General features: G+C 39.8%; 1 protein-coding gene across 1 annotated transcript in view; it reads left to right on the plus strand.

The window, feature by feature from the left end:
• The first annotated feature begins 1,280 nt into the window (after nt 1-1,280).
• Nucleotides 1,281-22,802, plus strand: part of LOC150079262 (uncharacterized) — a 46,032-nt gene continuing 24,510 nt past the window's right edge. Inside the window, exons 1-2 of the mRNA XM_090383667.1 lie at nt 1,281-1,366; nt 21,861-21,993. Coding sequence (XP_090239793.1) covers nt 1,318-1,366; nt 21,861-21,993 — 182 coding nt within the window. The 5' untranslated portion in view covers nt 1,281-1,317. The remainder of the gene's footprint in view (nt 1,367-21,860; nt 21,994-22,802) is intronic.

The raw sequence follows: 22,802 nt of genomic DNA on the forward strand, positions 1-22,802 counted from the left end.
GGGCATAAGCATCTCGCGGCGCGGAGACTCATTTATAATATTTCTGCTGTTGCCTGCACACTTAAACCTGTTCCTGATTTGCATACGTTCGCTACATTGGGAGGCGTGTTCGTATACTTTTGTTGCGTTAGTGTATATGGAACCTAAGTTTCAGCGAAACGTTACTTTTCCAAAAGCCAACTGCAATTAAGTTTAGAAAGATAACGGAACATTTGGCGCGTGGGATTCTTGGGGGGTGATATAAGCAGTGTCTTCGAATTCTGACAGTGAAAGTTCCATTTTCTGACAGCACTTCCTTTATGCAAATAAACAAGCCTAAAGCGAGTGCTGTTGCTGTCACTGGAGACACGCTAACAGTATTAGCACACATTGTGTGATAAAGAATAATAGCCTGGTTACCGCGAGTCCATTTAAATGTCATTACCACTCGTTCATTTCTTAAAATATTAGTCCCAATTTGTCACACGTTTTCCTCGGAATGTGTTCCCTTCAAATCTTTCCTTTCTTTCCTGTTCTCCCGCGTCTCATTTCGTTAGAACTCGGATGATGGTGAATTGTGACGTGGGAAGAGGATTCTCGAAAGATGCTCTCAATAGAAGCGTAGTGATTTTTATGGCTAATATTTTACGAGTGCTCCGTTTGATGTATTTTGAAGTTATTAAGGAGGGATTAGAATATCGCCGCTAAGTATCCACGTTTCACTGGACTCTGAACGAAGGAGTATTCCAAGAAAGAAAGAAAGATGCCGAGAACGCGAACAAGGGACTACTAAACAACGTTCTCGTACTTCGCATTAATAGATTGGCGTTGCCTGCCGCGATCATCGACTCCACTTTCCGGCCTTTAAAATTCCGACGTTGAGGTGTGTTGCAGTTCGTGCTTTCTTTGTCAGATGTAAGTAGCTGTTGGTGATGAGCTGAGTGATCTCTTCCTGTCGTAAGCTGTGTTTAACGAACGCTGTCGTAACAAAGTGCCCATTCGCTCTCCGAGCTTGTCTGCTCTAACTTCCCAGCTGAGCTCTGGAGACTCGGTAATGGTGTTCCGAATTTCTTTTATCCCGCTATTTCTTTTACTTTATCGTGCAGTGCCTCGTTTGTGTCCTGTTTCGAAGACGCGGCCCTCCCTCCATCCCTTCTGTTCACCGCGGAATGCCAACGGTGTCTCTTAGCTCGGAAAACTCTTCCATCTTCACCCGCGCGTGAATGAACCGGTCTGATATTGATCTAGTATAAAAGCGACTCCTCTCGTTGCCTCCGCTACTTTCACTCATTCTCAGTCAGGGATGTGTTCCGTGTATCCGAGCTCCAAGGTTCGTGTATGGATTCCGCGAAGTACGTGATACTGTTTGCGTGCACAGTTGCCCTGGGTAAGTAACGATGTTACTGATAGTGTGACGTCCCGTTTGAGTGCCACGTTGCTGGACGTGGGTGTCGCTTTTCTCAAATACACGGTGGCTTCGATAGCATTGAGGGACCACTGGCGCGGCTGGGTAATGCTGTTCAAAACTTTGTTTAATCCTATCCACCCCATTCTCTCACACTTGTTAATTCTCCTTTCTTAATGTGATGAGGTTTTCTTACTGGATCATTTCTTATTCAACGACTTCAACTGTATTTGGCTATTCCAAGCCAAATCCAGCCGTGTTCTTTGAGTTTTAACCATATAAGAAAACACTAATCTTAATGCTTGAAGTCATAAGAATAATGGCGAAGAATTCGTCCGTTTTTTTAACTGAGTACATAACTTATTTTTTTTATATTGTTATTTTAAGACTAGATGATGGATTGAATTATTTTCATTAGTTTTTAACCCAACGAGGGGCGCTTATCTCTCTCTTCGTTGTCTGACTGAAAGATATGATTTACATTAATAACTTAATGGAATACTCGCAATCTTAACAGACGAAATGCAGAGCAAATTTGAGATGCCCCCCCCCTTCTGAATTAACATATCATGATTTAAAATTTGAGATCCTCGTGCCTAAGATCAGCTTTGTCTTATGACTATCATATCCTGTGATATGACCATCTCATTTGGCAGATTGTGCAGGATTCCATAAACTGCTAAATATTTAGCAGAGTTCCAATTAGCTGTGGTAGTAACTGGTTAAATACATGAGTTCTAATCAGGGGTTAGGTTAATATAACATCTACCATCCTGATTACTCAATCTGCTAGGAATCTCCAGGAACTATTTGCGAGATTTCTTCAGATATGCGATGCTAATAAAATAGCTGAGGGGAATTCTGTCTGTAGTTTGTTGCGTAAGATACTACACTGGTGTGCAAAACTTAAGGACCAGTCAGGTTTTCACCTGTAGCTTCTCATAGGAGTGGCCTGGATATGGGAAAAGCATACCAAAGGAACATCGCCAAGTAAGTACAGAAAGATCAAGGAAACAACAAAACGGTACAGAGGGCATTTATTCAAAAATGGCAACATAGCACTGGCTGCCATGATACAGATGCATCACTGCCAAAGATGGAAGAGGTGGTCCTCAGTAGGAGATATGATCACCCCTAATGTCGATGCAAGCTTTGCACCGCCTGTCCATACTTAGAACAATGTTGTTAAGTTCTTGCGGTCACATCATCTATTCCTCTGTCAGCGCCATCTTCAGCTGGTGAACATTTTCTGGTGGGTGTGGACGTGCCGCTGGGCATCTTCCCCAGAGCGTCCCATATGTGTTCGATAGGATTTAGATCGTGGTAAGTGCAAGCCAATCCATACGAACAATGTCCTCACTTTTGAAAAGCATATCAACAGTCGCAGTGCGATGGGGTATGGCGCTATTTCCCATCTGGTGAGTATGGGCTTGGCATACCCAGGGTCCTGAGCTGGATATCATAATTTTTCTGTTTCTTGGTGATTCACGTCTACTTCTGACTGCTGTTTTTTTTTCTCTCAGGGTAATTCCATTTTTTTTTTTTTTTTTTTTTTTTGTGGCTGGTGCAGCATAAGTCCCGCGCTTCCTTGCACCATATGGCTAATAATAAACACGAACTCGGGGCCAATGGCACTTCGGAACAGACGCACATGGGGAATAATTACCTCAGTACAGTTAAGTGTGTTTAGGGTCAAGCAGCACCAGGGGTTTCCCCCATCTCCGCGTAGTTTACCTTGTGGGTGAACCAGTTGACTGGAAAGCCAGAGATTTAAAGGTGTATGGACTTTGTATATGTGTGATGCCTTGTACTGTTGTTCATCTGGTCATTTAGCCGCCAGACCCCTACTGAGGCCCGACGTTGTCCCACTTTCGCCCCATGGAGGCAGACCAGGTACTCACTAGTATATAGTTCGCTCTGGCAGGTCCTGCCACCTAATTTCCTGAGATTTCAATGCCTAGAAACTAAAAAAAATATCGCGGGAAGCGCTAGAAATCCAAAAATTGGGAAAAATTCATTTAGATTGTGTGGGGCATGTTCACATTGCTATCAGATAGAGTGGGGTGAAGGCTGAAGACTGGGGGCAGATAGACAGAAATATGGAGCCGAAAGGGAAGGAAACTCCAGTTTACAGTGGGGCATGCCCACTGTAAACTGGAGGGAAGAAATAGGGGCGCAGGGTGGGGAGGGGACAGCAAACTGTCCCCTCCCCACCCTGCCAGGAAGAGGTGAGACAGTGAGCCAGACAAGGGAGCTGGCTCAGGTTGCCAATGTGGTCTGTGTGCATGGTGGGAGCAAACCAGACTGCAGGGTCGAGTCCGCATCATCCAGAAAAACTTGAAGCCCAGCAAAGGCGATCCAATGTTGGTTTGGCTGAATAGATTGTGCAAAATGTCATAGTTGGGAGTCATTCGTGGGACTGTTGTCCCGTCCTGTAGTCAATGTTCTGGAAAGTGGAGTTTTGTCACTTCTCAGAAGAGTTCCAGTTTTGGTCCTGCATGAAGGATCAAGCAGTCAAATCTGACATCTAGTTGGGGGTGTCTGAAAAGCTTTTGTTTTACATGTCTATTCTAAGTTTGCAGGCAGAGGAATGGTCAATCGTCTGGCATACAGGTTCCCGGCGAACTTGGTGAATTCTACATATGAGGCTTCGTCTCCCAGTAAGTAGTGTTCCCGGTAGCATGCAGTTCCAGTACCTTTCCAGTATCTGGAGTTGTGTACGTCCATCCAAGATAACGCCTCCCCAGACGAGGACACCTCGACCGCCATATCGATCCCTTTCAGTGATGTTTGCGGGGTGATACTGTATGCCAACCTCTCGCCAGATTAGCTGACGTCCAGAATCGCTGCTGAGACTGAATCTACTCTCATCAGTAAAGAGTACCACATTGTGCTGCTATCCAGTTCTTGTGTTCGATACATCACTGTAAACAGTGTCGCCGATGGTCAAAGGGACACAGTGTACTGGCCTTCGGGCAAACAGTCCACCTTTGTGGAGTCGCCTGGCCACAGTAAACCGCGATATCTTGTGCAGCTGGTTTGCAATGGATTCCCCTGTCTGGTGTCGGTCCCTCTTGGCCTGTAGGAGAATATAGCGGTCATCATTGGGCGTTGCTTTTTGTGAACGACCACCACTGGTCCTTCGAACAGCTGTACCTGTCGTTCTGAAGGCCGACCACGCACGTGAGACGATGCTATGGGCGATACCGAATTCTGCAGCCACACTCCTCGCACTTCGAGCTTCCCAATTATTCGACCTCGGTTAAAGTCATCCAGATGTTTTTTTTAAATAAAAACAACATCTCTTAGATAAAATGATTTTCATAGTGTGATAATATTTCAACAAAGGATTAAAAATTGGAAAATAAGTCTCCTAGATATTCGCTAAAGTAATTTTTTTTTTTTTTAATTTAGACATACAAAGAATGTATTCCCCTTCCAATTCTATTCCGGTAATCCAAAACAACATCTAAGATTAAGTGAAGGAAACTAAAGTCTACAGCTTTGGAAAAAAAAAAAAAAAATTGCATGGAAAATATGCAGCTACTGTGTAGTAGAATGGCCAATGCATATTTCTTCTATCTAGCTCTACTTAGTTAGAATTAACTCCCATGCAAAAGCAACGAATTACTTCTGTTTCTACAATAGTGATAGCAAAATAACTGAGGATTGAATGAACTTGATAAATGCTTACTGTTGAGGATGTACAACGCAAAATTACGAAGGGTGGTCAAGAAGTTCTGAGAACAAGGTATATAAGATTTAATAAGTTTTCGTAACTGCATAAGACATTACCACAAATATTATGTAAGACATTAAGCTTTAGAAAACAGGCCTTGTGCGTCGGGTTGCATTATATCATCAAAGTTTCTTGCGACGACCAGACTAACTGGTTAAAATCATTTTTATTAAAATAAAAATGATTTATACATAAGATAAAAGCGTTAATACGTTATTTTAACGGTCGACGATTTCAATATCCCGTTGGGATGATCAAGATTGTGCTGCTCAACCCAATGTTCTTGATCCCCAACGGGATATTAAAATCGTCGACTGTTCATGTGATTACCGCCAGCACTCACGGCTTGAAGCACTACACATAGCCACCAATAATAGTACTATGAATTGGACGAGGGGAGTACACTTTCACCCTATTATAGAATGTACTGTATTGCAGTGAGATGAGCGCTGACGATCATCACGTGTAATTCTGCTTTACCGGCACCAGACTCGTGATACATGATCATGCCCAGCTGACTTGTGCTATTGTAACTATCAATATACAGGGTGTCTCAAAAATATTGGTACAAGCGTTTAGGGGAGGTAGGTAACATCTAAAGGAATGTGAATCGCATAGGAACCCATAACCGGAAACGCCACGGGAAAGTAGTAGCAGAGGCACAAGAAGCAGAAATGACACAACACAGTAACTAGTGGCAAACATTTATTTGACATAATATTACCAATGGAGTAAGAGATGGATGCATTTCATGATGTTACAACAGATGCTCGAAGGTTCCACCATGAGACACGATGCATGCGTCACACCGACGCAGGGTGGATTGGAGGACACGGTCGAACACACCTAGAGTTTCTTTGACAGTAGCAGCAGCCCAGAGGAATCTCGCCACGAGATCCATTTCCGTCTCCACAGGCGATTCATACACGATAGATTTGAGGGCCCCCACAGAAAGAAATAAAGGCTCGATAAATCAGGTGAGCGTGGGGGCCAGGCAACGGGTTGTTGTTGAAAGATGTCCGGCAGAGTTCAAAAGAAGAGTTGAATCGCTTGATGGTTCTAGGTCTCATTGGCCGGCTTACGCTATCAATTCTGAAACACTTAAGTGGAAAAGTATTCTGGGGAAGACTTCGAAGTCCATTTGGTTTTATAAGCTCTATAATATATTCATTACTATTTGATATTAATATAATAGGTCTTTTGTATGAGATTCATTAGTGGTGTAGAACACAATTATTCGTAAGATTGTGCAAGTGAATTCAATTATTACTTGCAGAATAACGTAATTTGGAATAAAGTTCGGTGGCTGTGTTTAATAAGCACACCAAACATTAAAAGAACCTAAATCAACGTGAGAAGGAAGCAAAGCTAAACGGTGATGGTGGGGTGGAGGAAAGAAGTATTATTAGTTCATTGAGTACGGAGGGTACGCTTCAGGGATTTTCCCAGCACTACTACTCTAGGCGCAGCCAGAGTGATGAGATGGAATTTCTTGATCTCGAGAAAGAGGTTGTGAAGTAGTGATCGAAAAAATATATTTCGATTAGACAGATCGTTGCATCTACCAGTACCTTCTCTAAGAGAAGAATACTGTAGAAATTCAATTGCAGCGATTCGAATTAAATTTTAGATAATTCCTTAAAACGGACAACATAAAAGATCATCTGTGTGATTACTGATGAAGTTGTAATTACACTTTCATGCATTGACTGTAGTTTTGTTGATGCTGTTCATTTTTTTTTATATAAAGCGAACATTTGGAGGGGGAAGAAATGTAATGTGAATTTTGTCCTATGACATTCAAGAAGAAAATGATTTTTATAATCTTATGTAAATTTCTTGCTAAATTTAAGCAAGCAGGTGCTTTTCTCTCTTATTCGAATTCTAAATATATAAAAACAGACAAAATTAATGATCGCCATTACGAGTTTGGAGCAGCCATCTTAAACACGAATCGAATAAGATTCATTCAGTAGAATAACTCGACTGAAATGTTTTCGTAATGAAACATTTGGGTTGCTCATATCTACGTTTAAAATTGCAATTTATTCCAGTTTAACGTGTCCAACGAGATAAACCAGTCAAACCGAAATTCTTTTGGCGATTCATCTTCTTACATTCTTGTAAAATACTGCTGATCTTTTTCAGAAATTGTCAAAATCGTTAGTCGAAAATCTTGTAATGAATATTCGGAATTAATTGAGAATTGGCTAGTTTTCGCAGTTGATAAATAGATGAAACTGATACAAAAGCACGTGTAAGTAACGTTTCAGGCCAATCATTCTCCACCCGCACAGCGAGTAGGTGATTCGCTGCGGTGGATAGTGATTGGCAGGAACCAATCACAGGCAGAGGTAGCAGGAATCCTGACTGTCTATCAGATGTGATACTTCAGTCCTAGAAACGGCTCCTGAAGAGGTGTGAAAGATCTAAGGATCAGATCAACAACTAGATGACAGAATAGTACTTAAGTTTACAATAGCTCCGGGATGACATAACTGAATCCCAAACGCTGAGAGCAAGGTCAATAAATACAGAACGACCTTGATTCGTATCCATCTCTCCTTTTCGCAGGGAAATACTACTTTCAATTTGGGTTAGTTCTATGTTTACGAGCGAGTCTAGATTCAGCTTATTTTGCCTTCCTTCTGTAAAGATAGGGGTGAACAAATGGAAATCCCTCCCTAACATCAAGGAATGGAATTACTATGGAGTGGGTGGACTGAGGCATAATATATACCCGCCCGCTGCTTCGGGGACGCATCCTTGAACCGTACGTCAGACTTCTTTCAGTGCACTGGGCCACAATTTTATATAATTGAGAATAATATTTTCCCCATAGATCATAATTGGAAACCCTTCAGAATATGGATATTTCCCGAATTGTTCTGAGTAGGGTATCCATTTTTATAACTTTGATCTTAATTTCGTTTCCACAAAATTATATCATTATGAAGTGAATTGTACCTATGGCTTTTCTAAACGTTTCGGTAATGTCCAGCTCATGTAGTTGTTATGACATTTCGAAATAACGGGGCCGCACGCCTAAATGACTAGACAGTACTTATATTTGTTAGTATCCTACAACTTTAAAGCCTTTCATTCTGCAACAGTGTGGGTGTTCTTCTTCCAGTCACATAGCTCCTTGAGGAGCTGTTGTGGCCACCAACAAATTCCTCGAACTGCATCGATCGTGTTCGATACTAGCAGCATTGTAAAGTATCATGCCCAGAAGTTCACTGATCCCATCCTTCCACCTAGTTGCAGGTCTTCTCCTCCCCTCGGTTTTCCTTTCCTTTCATTATATTCTTCAACAGAAAGTTTAAGTTGTGTGGGTGTACACAGGACTGAACGGTTTATTTTATTAAAAATGTATAAAGGTTAATTTGCAAACCAAAATGTCCGAAATCATGCTAATACTGTCATAATAAGTTGACGATTGGTTCAATCGATTTTAATAGAATCCAAAAGGGATTGAACAATGCTCCCCAACTCTACTCGCTGGAAGGATTCGTAATGAAGGTCATAATACTAGTAGATAACCTACACAATTATTACTGAATACTAGTAGATAACCTACACAAGAGTAAACACGCAAGGTACAGATAATGAGGGAATACTGCTTACCAGTCGTTACTAATAAGCTTGCGAGAACAAAGCTTGATTGAGTGAAAATGTGGTCTGTCTTTTCCTCATTTTTTTGTGGTTTTTATACTCTTAATTGGGTTTTCTTTTTTTCTCTTCCTTAATCAGGAACGCTGCATGCCTATGAGACAACTTTGTGCAAAGGCTTATTGGCACTTCCCACCCACAAATGATCGTTTTAGATTATTTTATGTAATTTGGAATTATTTAATGAAGCGCTTGTAATTAAAACAATGTTTTTACACTTCATAACAAATTCCTGAAGTTTTCTTTGTTTCATTTTAGTATAAAACAGCTACAATGCTCTGTTAATTGTATTTCAATATCTGTAGAAGAATGATACGTAGAACACTTCCTAATCTCTCTGTTCTCATCGTGGAGTGTCATTAGGAAGTGTTCTTCGTATCATTTTGAGGTGAATTTTTCTTATTCTTCAAGTTTTGTTCCTTATATACCGCTGAAAACAAATTATTACTTGATAATGTAATAGTCCGGAATTTTTTTTTATTTATAATGAAGTACAAATAACGAAAATAAACAGTATTTTTTTTAGTTATTAAACTTCGGATGGCTTTGTGTGGTGCACACCCGAACGTGGCAGCTCTAGAATTAATTGTATTAAGTTGAGTGGTTGGTGCTCTTCCTCTCTAAAACTGAAATGTGCCGATACTTGATACTCAAAGGCATCAAGGCCTTTGGTGTTGTATTTGGCATGATTTTTGTTCTCCCTTCGATTGAAAGATAGTCCGCAGCTTTGGAGAGGTTAATAAATGCTGATCTCTCTCCTTTCCCCTCCCTGCTTTCGTGATTTATGAAGGTAGCAGTGGATATGTTTTCTATACATGTGGACAACTTGGAATCGAATTAAGGCAAGCTTTCTTTGAGTTATTTCCCAGTCAAGAAACTTCTGAAGATAGCTCTTTGTCATCTCAGAAACACACCGGATATGATACTCTAAAGAGACGTCTGTGGGTGCAAGGTAGGAATTTTATGAAGACTATTGGTAACGATAGTTAATAGCCCTACTATTTATATGTACGCTTAAAATAGTCCTTTCGCGTATTTCATGACGGAAAACTTTTTTTTTTTTTTCTTTCATTTAAACAGAGTAGAGCTACATGACTCGTAGCTTGAAACTAGTTATTCGACAACTTTATCATCAGTCGTATTTAGTGGTAATGTGAGCTCGAACCACGGCTGAATTAAGCGCTAGTGCTACTGGACTCCGCGTGGTCCATCGGTTTGTTCTTCGCTTCCTGTGACATTGAAATCAAACATGAGTTCCTTCTGTGTTACACAAAATACTAGATTAATAGGGAATTCGGCTAGCTTAAATATTAAACTAAATTTATCAGTAATAAATCTCTTAAAGAAGAGGTGTTTTTTTTTTAAGCTATAAAAGAAAATGTAAGCGACCCAGCACTTATGGAAAATAATAGTGCACGTGCTTTTCTTTTTATGTAGTAATCCAAAATTAAACCCACGCAGCTGTAACCATATCGGTAAGCAAATTTCTAATATACTTAATTATTTCGATGAAAACTTCATTATCATTTAGGTAAAGATTACAAACGTAATCTCTTATCTGAAGATATTTAGACGGCATTGATCTCTGAGACTTATTTCACTGCAAATAGAGCTCTTTGCATAAGAGAAGCACTGTATGGTATTTCTACTTTTATATTGGTGCTCCAAACTGCATTTTTGGCGTTTGCCACCTCATCGGTGTAACTTTTATCATTATAAACGGATAGCTTTATACACTTTTATTTCAAAAGAGAAATGGTACTGGACAGAATTGGTCTTTAATTGCCTTTTCTATGAAAATAAACCATAATTAGTACACTTAAATTGTTATACTTTTTTTAATTTAGTGTATTACGCGGTCACTGCTAAATTTTGGGAACATTGATGGGATACACAACTTGTATAACTAACACTTCCACTCCTCCTGTTTTTGCCCAATTACAGGGTGGGATGACCCTCTAAAACGACACATTTAAAGCAACACAAACGTTGATACTTGAAGAAAACAGTTCAAGTTATTGTTGGCTCATTTTCAAGTACAGAACGTCAATTATAATAGCCACTGCAAACCATACCAAACCGCAATACTCAATGAAAAACAATGTTCCGATGCTGGCGTGTGACTCAATATAAACCTTGTTGTAGTTTTTTTACCAAAGCAGCACGAGAAACTATTTTAGACATTTCTTGAATAAGAAAGTCCTCACTATGTCAAGGAATTCAAGAACTACTCTGTCGCAACAGTGTTGACAGCACCATGAACTGCCAGAGGATGTCAAGTGTAAACCGAAGACATCGATCATGTAAATATGGGAGTGGAAAGTAAGTGAGAATTTTATAAGCTGACCTGAGAATGAAAAGAATTTGTTTAATAATAAATTGTATCGCTGCTGACCCTAAATATAGCTGTTATGTATCCCATTGCGATTTTGAAATGTCGCTTGTCTCAATCCGAATTGCTTTCACATAATAAAACTAGGTTCAGAAAGCTAGTCCTCCAACCTTAGATAGGCACGTGTTTCCCCAGAAGTACACAATCAATACGTTCCTAAAATTGAAGGCGAAACTTTATTATCTAATAAAATAATGGAACCAGTTTGAATTATTCGCTCTTTTTCATAAGAGTTCAAGTTGATGAATTAAGTGATAACACTCGACCAGAAGTTGCGTTACACAACAAGGCATAAACTAGATGCAGTGTACATAAATTGTAGTTAGTCTGTTCAGTTTTTCTCAATCTTAGAGATCGAAAATTGGTATGTTTCGACTTAACGTTTTTTGAGGGAGAAAAACATGCAGCTGTCACTGGAAACAATAATTTGGTTGTTGCCTACCGTGGAGATGGAAATCTAACTTTTAATTCTTTCCACGGTAATTGTGGACCTGTCCCATACCACGCTTGTCCCAACTGTTAGGACAGAACATGCGTTCTCTGGGTTTCCATGTCGAAACACAAGCGTGACTTCGCACAAAACAAATTTCTACTGTCTAGGTTTCATGAAAACACAAGAGCTGCAATTTTGTGGCTGTTCACAGCTGTAGGGTCTCATATTACCAGATGAGGTAAGTAGCCTCTTTCAGTGCGCGTGTCTCTCCGTCAATGTCTTATCTGATCGTTTCTTGGACTCGCTAGCTGTGGACTGCTTCTTCGGCACACATTGTCGATTTGTGACACTCTTAACTGCTGCATAATGGCTCGCGTATAGCTCTTTCCCCAAGTGAAACCGAACAGTTTCACTTGTGAAACTGTTCGGTTTCACTTGGGGAAAAAAGAATTTATTTTTGTTTTCAGCTAAAGCTAAATTTGTACACCAGTTTTTCTCAAGACTACTAAACTTAAATGAGATTATTAGCTATATGGTGCGAGGAAGCCTGGTGCTTATGCTGCACCAGCCAAAAAAAAAAAAATAAATTCCCGAGAGAGAATCAGCAAGAAAGAGAAGAATAATGATATCCAGCTCAGGACGCTGGGTGTGCCAAGCCCATACTCCCCAGATGTTGAGCCCCTGGGGTTAAATTAGTCTTCTGTTGAACATTAATTACATTGGATGTTGTATCCAAAATCATAGCAAAATATCTAGTCACTTCTAGCATTTTTTATCTGTAATAATTTATAAAATTATTTCAACAATTTTTTATTTTGTATTTGATCACCTAAATAATGCTGATATTTTTTGATACAGATTTCTGAATATGGAAAATATGTTGTGCCATAACTGAATTAAATTTAGCAATTGTTTCATGAATTTTTAAAAGTTACCATTTGTTATTTTCATATAAATCTTTTGCAGATCCCCGAACGCTATACACTGCCTTGCTAAAAATAGTATCATATATATTATTCTTTCAGTTACCGAATACCAATACATTTTTTCTGTATCATATAATTTCTGTTCTCTAGCGTCGATTGTAATATTTGTCTTTAGTGACTGTGTTAGATCTAACCACTTTATGATTTTCAATGTTTTTTACCACTTGTTTTTATGCTTACCTAAAATAGCATATAAATTTTTCCAATTACTGAATCCAAATTGATCACTTAGTTGGTTTTAACAATCGGCAAATATCTTTCAACGAAAGCAAAATACGGTAAGAATTTTGCGATAAAGAATAAAGTAACCTTTTTCTTTATTTTTTTTTTTTCGGAATTTTCATATTATAAACATCTGAATTTTCTTTGACTTTAATCGGAAGGATATTTTTAATTTGAGTAGGATAATTTTGAATCGTATAATTGCGTTGTTTCGTGAGGTTTTCTGGCCAATTACCTGAATCAATTGATAATGATATATTTATTAAATATAATTAAGCGGAAATTTAAAAAATCGCTAAATAAGAAATTTCACTATTAAGAAGTCTGTTAAACAGAGGTCCGACTTGTATGTGTTAAAAATATTTTTGCACCCTTCTGAACCATAAACAACGCTTACCTCACCTACCCACTGCGGTGGCCATGATTGTAATGACAAATTGTCTGCTATTCAAAATAAAGGGCAAGTTAGTTTCATTGGAAGTTGAATCAGTTCTTGGAATTTGACCAAAAATGTTGTCATCGCAGTCACCCAGGCAGATGGACTTGTCATGTTCCGCGAGGCGGTCCTGAAGACGTCTGGAGTTTTCCCCTACATAGCAGCTGCCACATTTTTGGTCAACTCATGACCTCAACCCCAGGCGCGATAGTGAGGTGATCGACCAATCTCAAGACTACTATCATCACTTATGGTTAGTCCCTATATCCATCTGTCAGTCTTAAATCGCGGTAGAGGTACAAGACTACATCCAGTTTTGGAGTGAGTAGTTTTGAAAGACGACAAACGCTGGCAGCAATCCCATGTGTGTGTGCCGCACACCAACAATCGCCTTATCTGGCCTAGTGAATGATGAACACCTTCCTTCATGTATGCACTCTCCCAGTCATCTGATCACGCACAGCATATTTAGTACAATTTATTCCATTCCTAACTTTGTTTGCATTTCTGTATATACCTTTTTTGTTGAGGAAGGGGTTTGTCACCCTGAAAGCTACTTGTCATATTAAAACTTAATTACTTTAGTTACTGCTTCCACTCGCTCTGCTGTATTTTCTTCTGGGAATTAAATATTACGGAATAATATGTCGTCAGGCAGGGTTGAACTTTGGAGGGCCACAAACCATTGTAATACCTGTTTTTTTTTTTTTTTTTTTTTTTTTTTCTCCCTCACTCCCATTGAGAATCCTGGTCTAGTCTAATAAAGGAGGTAGGATTCTCATGATTTTCTTCAAAATCATAATTTATGGGGTGTCTATGCCTTGTTTTTTCCAGTGCCTGAACATTGCCTTTTGCTGTATGGAGTCTAATGCGTCTTCATAATCCACAATGCTAGTCATAAAGGAACTTGTGAGTTGGTCACTCTCAATCTAGCGGGACTTTTGTGGACTTATTGGATGATGGTTTTCCACAGCAACCAGAGGGAGTAAATACTCTTGATCTGATTATCAACAGTGAATATTCATATTGGCAGATATCTATGTGTAACTCAAAGATTATGAAACTGTAGCAGAGGATATTTTAAAGTTGCAGTGTTTTAATTAAATTTTCTGTTTATATTCCGGCACGACAACCAAGTCAGAGTTTACAATAAATCGTCAATACAAATATTTTATCGTATTTAGTAGCCACGGGCTTGAACCCCCGGTCCACTTAAGGAACGCGTGCTATGCACTCTCGCTCCTGACCACTGGGCTACGTCACTTATTAGTACTGTACATTGATTTTTTTTTTTTTTTTTTTTTGCTGCTGCTGCTGCTACATAAACTAGCTTTATTGTGTATCTCTACTATGTTGTATTCTGGAGTTCAGGTTTTGAGGAACGTTTTAAGGGCCATAGTGGTTGATACCCACGATTCTTACCATTTTCCAGTCCAGATATCCAGAAGGGATCGTTCTTCAAAAATCTGGATAACTGATTTCTAAGAAGCACGCAACGCCATAGTTGCCTTCTTGGCGTGACATTGGAAAGCTGTACAGAAGGAATCTGGATATTCCATTTGGCAAGCCTTGAATCATTTGAGTTATCAGAACTGTATGGCGAGCAATCTTGCTTGAGATATGATTGAGCTGATTTACCATTTTAATTGTTGCTCATAGTATCGGCGATTCGCAATTTTGTCGAGTATTGCGTCATGAGGCGTGAGCTTCGTGAACAGGTGTTCTTGTTTTTTTGGAGGCGTACTTTTCAGTGTTTCTTAAGCAGGTTAGTTTTTTTTTTCCTTCCGAAACGATTGCACCCGGGATTAGCGTGATAGTCAAAATGACTTTCACCTCGTTATTTTGAGTTATTTTGGCGCTTTTTGTGGTCTACGGATTTAAAAAGAACCTGTAGACTGAAGAATACCTCCAAAAGCCGTAATTAATGGATGATGTTTAAGACATTCAAGTTCATGACTGAAATATTTTATATCGTCAGACTATAACAAGTTGGTCGAAGTGATTTCTTGAGCTGGGGGGGGGGACAGAAAAGGCGCTATTCTTTTGGACCATCATGGTGCTGCAAATTGCAGTCTTATTGTAATGTATAGTTTTCTACACTTAGAGCAGTTCTAAGACTCTTCCTGTAGTACCAAGTGGATATGTCGAGAACGATGATATATAGTTCTTCATTACTGGCCGCTTGTTGTATGTGATTGGCATTTAAAATAGTCACATTTGTAAAAATCATCAGACAATATTTTACCACTTTTTTTTTTTTTTACCACTTTCAATTCTAGAAGAGCAATATTCAGAATGCCATAATTGGCAAGTGCTCGGCGCCTTCGCATCCAGTGTATCCCTCCAAGGGTTGAACCTGCATGGGTAGAGTAGGCTTTCAAATTTTCGGAAAAGAAAATCTCACTGTTGCAGCAGGATGCTTTTGCACGAGAGGCTTACCGTGTGATAAGAAATGCGCAGATGTAAGAAGGAGTCATGGCAAACTAGTTTCCACAGTGGTAAATGGCGATCCATGGGGCATTGTATTTCGGATCATTACAAACAGACTAACCAGAGGTGAAGTTTTGGAAACTACAATCAGGCCGGATGGAACCTCGACATACTTTTGGTCTGATTCTCTCAACAACATACTGGACAATGTCTACCCAACTGATGACTTGGCACCGACACTAGAGCAACAAGAAATCATTGACAGGAACAGGGCATACATATCAGATATTAGTGAACCGCTTTTCGCATCCCTGGAAATGAATTTGGCCCTGGTAAAAAAAAAACCCCAGGCTTGGACTTGCTGGAAGTCGACGTAGTAAAAAAGTTCGCAGAACACTGTCCTATAACTCTTAAGTTTATTTAATAGATGCCTCGCTGAAGGAACATTTCCTGACTTCTGGAAAATTTCAACACTGAAGTTAATCCCGAAACAACCAGCTCAAGTACAGACTTCTTACAGACCAATAGCCTGTTTTCTGTTTTGGCCAAACTTAAAAGAACTTCTTTTGATCTCCCGTTTCACCGACTACTACCCTGAGTAACAATTACCATCTCCGCATCAGTTTGGTGTTAAAACAGGCTGCAGTACAGAAGGTGTTATCCACAGATCAATCTCTCTAGCTACCAAGACAGAATCTAAATACTCTCTAGCCATAATGGTGAACTTTGCGGGAGCCTTCGATCGACTATGGTGGCCCAGCATACTTCAAAGACTTCGGCAGGCCAAGACGTCCAGCAGTCTATATAACAGTATAAAGTCCTACCTCAGCAATAGAACAGTGCAGGTAACCAACAAATACTGAACAGTCATCAGGAATATACTGCGAGGCTGTCCTCAGGGCTCTGTTCTTGGGCCATTTCTTTGGTCCATTGTCTTAGACGAGTTCCTCGGGCTAGCCGGGTGAATAAAGTGCCTGCCTGGCAACCCAAAGGTTGCAGGTTCGAATCCCGCCTCGGGCTTGGATCAAAGTACTGCAAAAACCTTGGGAGGTGCATTATGGCCACAGAAGCCGATGCGCCAATAACAATAACTACCAAAGGGCGGAGATGGGGGAAACCCCTGGTGCCGTTAGACACGTATACACTAACTACCAAAGGGGGGGGGGAAGTTCCTGGGGATGGATCTCGGCGAGGTCAAGCCCCTGGCCTTTGCTGATGATCTCGTACTGGTTGTTCATTCTGGTACAAGAGCCACATTGGAAGTTCAAGCCAACTTTGCATTGGGAAAACTTCAAGACTAGGCTGCCATTGCACAAATTAACAATCTCCAGTGAAAAAAAAGTTTTTCCTTCTAAAAGGAAAGCTCCAAATGCGACAGGCACCAGTGATAAAATTAACAACACCCTGATCCGTCTCTACCCAGAAATCAAGTATCTGGGCCTGTATCTACACGGCAACTTATCCTTCCACCCCCTTAAAATACCCGTCTGCTAAAATCCGAAAATACACTGCAATGATAAGGCGGATTAGTAGAGTGGATTGGGGCCTAAAGAATAAAGCTCTATCATTAATATGTATCATTAGTATGTGTTCCGATTGTGTGCTATGGAGCCTCCATCTGGTGTGAAAAGGCAATCGTGGAAAGGAACAAGTGCGAGCTTGATTCCATTCAAAGACCGATGTTACTATCGGTTACCAGGGCATGCTGTACTGTCAGCACCCCTGCATTACAAGTCATTGCAGGTTACTTACCTCTATCTGTAAGTTGTCAAGATGGGTCTCTTCCAGCGTCTGAAGAAGGGAATCCCACCGCAATTGTTAAATCTGCAGTTGAAACATGCAAATGACCCTAAGAAGAAAAATTGCAGATCACTTACAAAACCTCTGGCAAGAAACATGGGACAACGCCAAAAGGAGCAATCGCCAAAAGGTTTATTCCCTCAATAAGTTGGACTTCCCCCACAGCCTCCTCCCTGGTACTTGCCTGGATTGCAAGTCACCTTCCTGCCTGCAGGCCATGGACTGTTCCAGCAAAAATTAACAGCCATGAGAATAGAAAATAACCTATATTGCCACTGTGGTGAAGAGCAGTCCTGGGAACACTTTATGTAAGAGTTTCTCACTTACGACAACGTCAGACTTATTTTTCACAGAGATTCAAGGAAACGCCCGCAAACAGGAGTCTTCTTTACTTCAAGAAGAGGCCACATACTTAGCCTTAACGCCCCGACTGTTTTAAATTCTAGAAGAGCAAAACTTGTGGAACTCGGGGCAGAACAGAATAACGTGCCACCCCTGCGATCCCCGACTGGGGTAGTATAATGCAATTTACCCTGCGTGCAGGATACACACAGGAGCACCTGCTCCTATGATTTTCAACTCCCTTCTCCATTCCCTACCTTAGAGTGGACTGCCTTCCCTATTGGTCCACTGCAACTAGTGTTCCCCACATTTTGACCTCTTCTCTTACTCCTCCATATGCTCTCTTCAAAAAAAAAACCTTATCTTTCTATTTTTTTTTTTTTTATGGCCTCTGTCAGAAAGCTCAGGCAACCCTGGCAGAGGCAGCCTGGCTCACCTCCCAGTGGTTGTGGCAGGCAATGTAGGGTTCCAGCAGAGGCCCTGCAGCCAGACACAAAAACAGAAAGCACAATACTACATTAACCAGACATTACACTTTTTCTGGTTGTGCAGTAGTTCTGCATTTCATCAGAGTACATATGGTGCAGATGTGGGAAACCACCGATGGCACCTGAACCTAAATACTATGCCACTATGTTGCGGTAGGATGTTCCTACTGCATAAAGACATTAGACCCATTCGTCTAATGTCTTTATGCTATGGTAAATTTTTCTGTTGTGCACGGATAAGAAAGGGAGTGGTGTGTGTGTGTGGTGTTTTTTTTTTTTTTTTTTTCCGGATGGAGAAACTTGCTCAAAATGCAGTTCAACACGATGGGAGAAATCTATGATTTAAACTAATAGAATTTTTAAATAAATATGAAAATACTGTGGTCTCACGATAGTATTATTTGGCATACTGTAATGTTTAGAGTGACATTAAGTGGGTTTTTCGGATAACCTTGAATTAAGGTAGGGAGTGGCGCTTGGATGAGTGTATCTGACGAGGCAGTCAATACATTTGACGTTATTTGGTCAATTTTGTTTTTGAGAAATGCTGTTTCCAGAGTGCTGGATTTCCTTTTAATCCACTGCAGTGAAGTTTTTTCTGCAATGAATAAAGAGGTTACGATTTCTGTGTCTGGATAAAGGGTTCTCTCTTCTGGATGGGATGAAGGTAGCAGCGGTGCGTATGTGCTTAGAGGCTTTATAATGTCCTTGTTTTTCAACTAGGAAATGCTATAATAAGAATATTAAATAAAATAAGTCAGTATGAGCAAAACTGAAAGTGTTGGAAACAGACAAATCGATGATTTTATTTGGTGCACAAAACATTATAAATTTTTCTATAGTACAGCAAATCCCGCTGATGTGTATCGCTGTTTATTTTAAGAATAGATGTCGCGGAATGTTTCATATGTAACACCATACATCTGTCCGGTAAATGCAAATCCTCGGTTTATGTAAAAGAACGCTAAAGCATCTTCCTTCAATCAGAACCTAAATTATCGAGCTCGCTTGGCTCAATCTTAAATAGTGAAGTGGAAGATTTTCAAAAAATCATCTGCATCGCGAGGAGAATTACGTTTTCTATCACATGTAAATGGACTCTGAAAGAGGTTCAGGTTGTTTTTAAGGGGAATTGGACGAGATCACGCCATATATATTTGTAGATCCATATATATGGATCTACAAATATATATATATATATATATTTACATATATAAGAGAGGACTAAATTTTCTAATAAGCAACGTGGGAAGCAAGAGTAATCAGCTACTTAAACGAAAGTATAGCAACACGGAAAAAACTGTGGGCAAAGGCCTCAAATGAGGCAGGCATTATGCAAATGAAGACTGGTTGTTTTCGAGATCCGATCGCAGCAAAAGTCGACGTAACTTAAGCTGCTTTTGGAAAACATAAGCATAGGTCTTTGAATCTATTAAAGAACACATACAATTTACAAACTTATTAGCGAAGTAATTCTTTCAGTTTCGCCTCCAAACTGAAATCGAAGAAATAAATATTCAGGTAAATGGACTGATCAAGAATGATGCGATACAGTCATGTTTTCTGTATAGAACAGCTGCAATTGTATGTACACGTGATTGAAGTGTAGTGAGAGAGAGAGTCGGATCTTGATAGCTAACGTCAAGACGGTTAAGGCATGAGCTACACGAAGGTAAATCATAAAGAATATAAGTATGAAATCTTTCTCTCTTAACTAGAGATTATTTGGTTAATGGCTCTCGCTGGGTGGAAAAGACCAGAGTTCGAATCTCGTCAATGACGCGTGTAATTTTGGTGAGCCTTCTTCACATTGGCTGAGTTAGTCTGACTGAGGCGCGGATAGCTTTTTTTTTTTTTTTCGGAAACTGGTTTTTCGTTGAGGAAACCGACAAGGAACATATACAAATTACAAGCTTATTATATACTGCGCAATATGGAATAAGTTACTGATGCACTTAAAACCCTTTTATCTGTTATCTTATCTAACTGGGTAACATACATTCACATGTTGCACAGCAATTTGTATTAGGCCTTGTCAGAAGTGTTTTTGAATGTGGTTATGAATATTGGTCTAGATTTCTTTCATCTACAAAGAAATCTTATTCAAATTGTGTACCAGGAATAGTTAACGATATTACATTTTCCATCTATTCACTTTAAAATATCAAGTTATATAAATGAGAGGAAGGTGTCACTGGAAAGGGGATTTAATGAACTGAAGATAAAACTGGAAAACCTTATTTATGGTCGTTATAACCAACCTGCCATCCCGCAGCATTTGCAGTCCACTTGTATCATAGAAACAATGTATATACAGGGTGATTCACCACCAGTGCGACAAACTTGCAGGAGGTCTAAGGAGCACAAAGACGAATCACATAGCATTGCAGCGTCCGAAATGCCTTCGTCATGCGGTAGAGGACATTGAACGGGAGGTTGCGTGAAAAGCGATCCCGCTGGAAGTCAGCATTTGCGAACCGTTTCTGTTGAAGAAACCTAGTAGCAAAAATCCTCCGGAGTGGATAATCCGCAGGCTCCAATGATTGGACGCGTTGCAGATGGTATGAACTCATTTGGTTTGTTGACAGTATCCTCCATACAGTGGATTGGGAAATACCCAATCGTTGGTCTATCGCTCGAGTACTCGGATTGCCTTCTGCAAAATGTAGGACATTCTACTCATTGTCTGGCGTCCTCGTTGGTCGTTCTCGATTCATGGTACCTGTCGTGAAACAACCAGTCTCACGTAACCTTCTGTGCATACGTGCGAAAATCGTATGATGAGGAGCACGCCTGTGCGGGAAACGTTCCTGGTACAAGCGTAGAGCGGCGCGCCCGTTACAGTCCGCAGCTCCATACGCGAGGTGCATGTCGGCCAGTTCAACGTTTGAATACTCTTCTATCATCCTACTGCCTCGGGAACCGGTTCGCAAATGCTGACTTCCAGCAGGTTCGCTGTTCACGCGACCTCCAGTTCAACGTCCTCTACCGCATGACGAAGGCATTTCGGACCCTGCAATGCCATGTGATTCAGGTTCGTCTTTGTGCCCCCTACACCTCCTGCAAATTTGTCGCACTGATAGTGAATCACCCTGTATGTGTAATCATAGTACGAACTGTGCCTATTTACAACAGGCATTCACAAATATCATTTGAATAGTCTACTTCTGAAAAGCATTTATGATCAGTTTAACTCATCACAAGGGAGTATTATTAAGTAGACTTATTTTGTTATACTCTTGTAATTACAAGGAGTGTGATATTTGAATGGCTCTAAACAGCGAGGTTTTCATTTCGTTAGTAGCATAATAGCGCTTATAATAGGATAGAAATAGATTAAACAGCTTTAAGAAATATTGTAATTCTAAATAGGCTACAAAACCAAAGTGTTACTGGTGTGTTCTTGAATGCTGTGCTTTACTCATAATTTACGTGTTGTCATTACTGAATATTTTTTGCATGTTATGTTTTGACGCAAAAGATTCTCTTCTGTATTTAAGAGAATTATATTTTAATAATCGTACTTCCTGTTATAGGAATATCTTTTGACTTCAAAAACGAGTGTTCAACAGAAGATTTCCAGTCTTGTATGAGTACCCTCGAATCGGTCGCCCAAAGCGAAGATTTAGCTTTGGCAACAACACTCTCGGAGCTCTCACAGGTGTGCAGGTGAGTTGTAATTTGGATAAATTATTAAAAAACATAAGCGCTAATGTAATCGTTCGTAATATTCTGGTTTCATTAATGAAATTTTTTTTTTTTTTTTTTTTTATCACCGAAACTTTAATTACTCCAACTTTAAAATGGCGATCATTCTATGCCTGTAGGATAGGAATGTATTTAACGTGGGGAGAAAATAAAATATAAATTGGAAATATTTTTGCAAGTATTATAGAAGGCATTTTTAATAAATTAGAATCATTAATGTACAAAAAGTGACAACATTCATTTATCAAATTTAAATGTAATTTAGGGTTTCTGAAGTGCACAACAATGAACTTTTGATATTGAGGTTCCTTCTGGAACCCTGAATATTTTCGTATGTCTTAATAGGCATGGCTGGCATCGTGGTAATGAAACACTTCAACTATTTGAGTCATCAAATATGACGAAAAATCCGTATGATAACGAAAGCAGTCTGCTTCATAACTTGTTACCAGTAATAATTGCAGGGGGGGGTAAATTTGTGCATCTTTGCTACTATTTGCACTGCCACGTTTTATAACTTATTGTTTTTATATAACGTCTATGTTCTTGCTTTTTTTTTTAGCATGTAGTAGACATTATCAGTTTTTTTTTTTTTTTTTTTTTCCTTAAAATCGGAACATGGATGAGTTTAGGTAAGAAGCAGTGCAGCTTTGGCCACTGTGATAGTATAGAGTTTGCCAGTTCTCTTTCGTTTGGAGAGATCAAATTGGGATCCTGTGGATAACTAGCGAATTTATGAAGTTTGAATATGGCTGATTTTTGATGATAAG

This window comes from Mastigoproctus giganteus, chromosome 10 (genome assembly GCF_048544385.1).
Source record: "Mastigoproctus giganteus isolate SK-2022 chromosome 10, ASM4854438v1, whole genome shotgun sequence".
NCBI lineage: Eukaryota > Metazoa > Arthropoda > Arachnida > Uropygi > Thelyphonidae > Mastigoproctus > Mastigoproctus giganteus.